The 4,696-nt window shown below is 56.5% G+C and overlaps 1 protein-coding gene across 1 annotated transcript in view; it reads left to right on the top strand.

Annotated features, from left to right (window-relative positions):
• Positions 1–1,946: 1,946 nt before the first annotated feature.
• CRYBB2 (crystallin beta B2) overlaps positions 1,947–4,696 on the top strand; it is an 8,099-nt gene continuing 5,349 nt past the window's right edge. The window contains 5 exon segments of the mRNA XM_015426423.1: positions 1,947–1,982; positions 2,993–3,063; positions 4,367–4,485; positions 4,641–4,693; position 4,696. The exon segment at position 4,696 is cut by the window's right edge and continues 67 nt beyond it. Of these exon segments, the coding sequence (XP_015281909.1) occupies positions 3,016–3,063; positions 4,367–4,485; positions 4,641–4,693; position 4,696 (221 nt within the window). The 5' untranslated portion in view covers positions 1,947–1,982; positions 2,993–3,015.

Here is a 4,696-nt window from a genome sequence, read left to right as displayed (position 1 = left end):
TAGAATTTCATATGATTTCGTATAAAGTACAATAAAAATCTGTCATAGACATATAGATATTAAAATAATAATTTAAAATACTCCTAAGAATGCTGGAACATGATCTGATAAAAGCAAGAGCAAGAAATATTTATAAAGTAGCTTAGGTGACTGCATGTTCCGATGGTATTCACACCAGCTCAGTTCCCTCAGTTTATTATATGGTGGGCACAGGCTAGAGATAAAGATGGTAAAACCAGAGCACAGGGACACTCCTTGGTGTGTAATGCGGCTCCTTAGTCGAAAGCCTGGTGGAAGAGCTCTGTCTTGCAGGCCTTGCAGAACTGTAAAAGGTCCCACAGGGCCCTGATCTCGTATGGGAGCTCATTCTACCAGTATGGAGCCACCACCAAGAAGGCCCCTGGCACAGCCAGTCAGATCTCCAATGGCCAGTCAGAAGCCTTGCTGGGAAAGAAGAAGAAGAGATTGGATTTATATCCCGCCCTTCAGTATGCAAAGGAATCACAGAACGTTAGAGTTGGAAGGAACCTTGCAGGTCATCTAGGCCAACCCTCTGCACTCCGCAGGAGCATAGCCAAAAGATAGCCCTACAACATACCCGAAAGATGGTTGTCCAACCTCCGCTTGAAAACGTCCAGCGAAGGAGCCTCCACCACCTCCTGAGGCAGACTGTTCCACTGTCTCAGAGAGGCTTACAAACGCCTTTCCCTTCCCCTCCCCACAAGAGACACCCTGTGAGATAGGTGGGGCTGAGAGAGCTCTGACAGAAACTGCTCTTTTTCAAGAACAGCTGTGCCAGAACTATGGCTTGCCCAAGGTCATCCAGCAGCTGCAGGTGGAGGAGTGGGGAATCAAACCCGGTTCTCCCAGATTAGAATCCGCGCACTTAACCACTACACCAAACCACTACACCAAGAGCCCCACTCGATCCCACTCATTTCTGAAAACACTTGGTGGGGGCACCAGGAAAGGGGCTGGTGGGTGCCCAGGCGCCCACGGGCAGCACACGGGGGACCCCTGCTGGAGCCCTCTGAGGCAGGCGGGGCCAAGAGTGTGACCAGTCCAAGGAACTGGCACTGTCCCTGAAGGTGCTGAGGAAGCCTTGTAAAGGTGTGCTCTGGGCTTTTCAGTATGGCTTGTATGCACTGTAAGTGTACCTGGAGCCACCCAGAGAAAGTGGGATATGCACATTTTAATAAAATAATAGATAAAAACAACTAAAATAGTTGAGGTATCCATATTGTAAAAGGTGAGCACCTTTGATTGGCTGCTGTGGGTTCCAAGAAAGCCACCCCTGCGGTGCTGGGCCAGGAGAGGAGCTGTGGAGAGGCTCGGCCTGAAGAGCCCAGCTGATGGTATCCTGCAAAACAGCCCAGAGGGTGGAGAGCTGGGGGCTCGGGAAAGCATCTGCCTGCAGCCAGCCAGGCCGCGTTTAAGGCAGCCAGCGGTGTTTGGCTTGTTCCGCCCAGCACCCTGTTTAAGTCCGCCAGCGGTGTTTGGCCGTCATCCTGTCCCGCACAGCAAGGCCTGCACTTTCCGCCCTGGGGAGGGTGTGTCCACCCTTAGCAAAACCCAATCCCCCCCCCCGTGACAACTGCTGAGCGAGGCACTTTGGCCTTGTCACACAGGGAGGGGTTCCAGCCGGGCCAGCGTGGCAACAGCATTGTTCCCAGAGGATGCCCAGGGGGCTTGGCACAGGCGCTGCTGAGGTTGGCAAATCCCGATCTCCCGGCCCTGACAAAGGCGCCCGGTCCAAATGTGACAGCTCATGAAATCGCTCGGCCTCTGGGTCTTTAGGAGGACAAAAGGCAGGACGGGGTCAGCTGGTCTTGGTTTTCATTGCGCACTAATCCAGCATTCTCCATACGGATCACACGTTCCCGCGCCTGATGCAGCGCTGGCACATTGATGCGGCTGGCAAGTATAAATCTTCACTCTCCGTCACCGCACTTTTCAGTGGCATAAGCGCGCTGGTGTAACTGGTAAGAACCTTCCCTTTCTTTGTCTGGCTTTTCGAAGTGTCCGTGTTGTCGTCCGCTTTCCAAGTTCCAGGTGTGCTGAAAAGGCTTGCCGGGGTTCATGCAACACCAATACGTGGGGAGGGAGACGGCCACGCCAGTGTGGGTGGGGGACGCCTCCTCCAGGGCCGGCAGCAGCCGCCCGCGTCCCAACCAAGGCTCCCTCTAATCTGCGGAGCCCTGTGAGCAAAAATTCTACTTTGTAAGCGACTGGCACTAAAGGTGTGAGCGAGCGATTTGGCTACTGCATCAATGAGTTTGCTCTGGAGCCCTCCTTCCTGAGCTAAGACAAAAATGTGAGAGCTGGAGGCTAAAAGATAGTGAGCTAGCTCACACTAACTCAGCTTAGAGGGAACACTGGTCCCAACAGCCCTGGCCTGTGCTTGCTCGGGAGCCAAGTGGATTCCTGTACCCCACTGGGAGGAGGGAGGGGGCTCCGTTTTCCAAGCAGCCGTGCTGGGATTCACCCCGTGTGCCCATAGATGTGGGTCTCTCTGAACAGTTTGTCCGGACTAGAATGTTCAGGTGGGGGGGGGGGGGCACTGATCAGTCAGCTATCACTGACTTGGTCCCCCCCCCCCGGCCTGGTGTCTTTGTATTTTAACACAAAACCACTGCTTTTTTGACAAATGTGCACATTTGGTATTCTGATCTTGCTCTAGTGACACATCCGCCCGCAAGCCTGGGATGCATGATCTGTCTTGGCGGGGGGCTATGGAGCGAATGTTGTCTCTGTTGTCGAGCTCATGCTGGCTCGTGGCTTTGAACCAAGTGGGAGGGGTGGGGAGGGGGCTCGGCAAGAGAGGGGGGCCAGCCGCGTGGCACGGAGGGGAGGTCGGTTGCCCTGGATTGTTCCCCGTTGGCCGCTGGGGCTAGAAATACCGCACCCTTGTGTTGTGCCTCGGGTGCAAGGTGGAATGTGACACACCCGCCGCCCATGCACCGCCTCCAATGATTTGAGTTTCTCTCCCCAGGGAAGAGCTGGGGGGCCCCCATCATGGCTTCGGACCACCAAGCTTCCAAACAGCAGCCAACGGCCTCCAAGGTTGGTGGCGGGGTGCCACTCCCAAGGCCTGCTTTGCTGGGGAGGAAGGGAGGCCACCGGGACCTGCACATCGAGGTGGTCATAAAGTGGGGCGGGGGGGGGTCCTGTCAAAAACAGGCCGAAGCCAGAACCCCAGACCTCCCCCTCTCCCCCTGAGAAGGAGAGGAAGGAGAGCCCCCTCCTGTTTGAGTCTCCTGAAGAACGACAGACGAACAGCTTAGCCCCCCACCCCCACCCCACCCCCCTCTGTGCCTAAGGAGAAGGCAGCAGGGGAGCGGAAGGGCTGGGCCCCCTCCGGTGTTCTGTTCTTCTCTGTGGGGGCTCCTGAGCCACTGTGGGGGAGAGCAGTAAGGAGGGGTGGGTGGAGAGGAGGAGGAGGAGGAGGAGGAGGGCTTGGGCAACCTGTTGCTGAGCACTACCCCCCCCCCCCCGGCCTTGTGACTGGTGTTCAGCTCAGGGGGGAACTGTTCTGGCCGCCAGCCGAAGGAGGAGGTCCCTCCCCTCTCCAAACCCCGCCCTCCCCAGGCTCCGCCCCCAAATCTCCAGGAATGTCTGCACCCAGAGGTGGCAACCTAAATTTGGTGGTGAGAGTCCCTCTGGCAGGAGGCTGGTTGGTCCTGCTGTGCTCTTTTGGGTCCCAGACCCCCCAGCTGGAGAGGTTGTGGCAGCAGAAAGATTCCCACTGACTGGGACATGTGAATCTACCACGGCCCCAGGCGCCCTGCTGTGCTCTGACATCGGGAGGGAGGGAGGGAGGGTGGTGCTTGCAGGCCCTCTGCCCGTCCAGAAGCCCCCCCCCCTTTAGTGAGCAAAACTTCTACTTTGTGAGTCACTGGCATTAAGGTTGTGTGAGCGAGCGAGCATTTTGGCTACTGCATAAATCAGTTTGCTCTGGAGCCATCCTTCCTGAGCTGAGACTAAAATGTATGAGCCGGAGGCTAAAAAAGGAGGAGGAACAGGAGATTGGATTCATACCCCATGGCCCTTCACTACCTGAAGGAGTCTCAGAGCGGCTGACAAACTCCTTTCCCTTCCCCTCCCCACAACAAACACCCTGGGAGGCAGGTGGGGCTGAGAGAGCTCTTGACAGAAATTGCTCTTTTTCGAGAACAGCTCTTGCCAGAACTACGGCTTGCCCAAGTTCTTCCAGCCCAGTGCAAATGGAGGAGGAGTGGGGAATCAAACCCCGTTCTCCCCGATTAGAGTCCACGCACTTCACCACGACACCAAACTGGCTCACAGTAACTCAGCTCAGAGGGAACACTGCCAGGCACAGACGAGGCCTCTCTCTTTCCCCTTCCAGATTGTCATCTTCGAACAGGAAAACTTCCAGGGCCGCTGTCATGAGCTGACTGCTGCCTGTAACAGCGTGAAGGAGGCTGGTCTGGAGAAAATCGGTTCCATCCTGGTGCATTCGGGCCCGTACGTAGCCCCAGCGTTAGGGTGGCTGCCCCCCCGGGGTGGGGGTGAGGGTGTGTGGGAAGGTCACAGGTCCCTGCAGGTGGGAACCTGTCTTCCCTTCCCAGAAGCAGGGCCCGGCTCAGTCGCGTGTCCCCTGCTGCCTGTCTCTTTTCCAGGTGGGTGGGCTACGAGCAGCCCAGCTTCAAAGGGGAGCAGTTTGTCTTTGAGAAGG

Source organism: Gekko japonicus, unplaced genomic scaffold (assembly GCF_001447785.1).
Source record: "Gekko japonicus isolate JY-2015 unplaced genomic scaffold, Gekko_japonicus_V1.1 scaffold856, whole genome shotgun sequence".
In the NCBI taxonomy this organism is placed as follows: Eukaryota; Metazoa; Chordata; class Lepidosauria; order Squamata; family Gekkonidae; genus Gekko; species Gekko japonicus.
The sequence above is the reverse complement of the archived record's forward strand: the minus strand, read 5'-3'. Positions and strand labels throughout refer to the sequence as shown.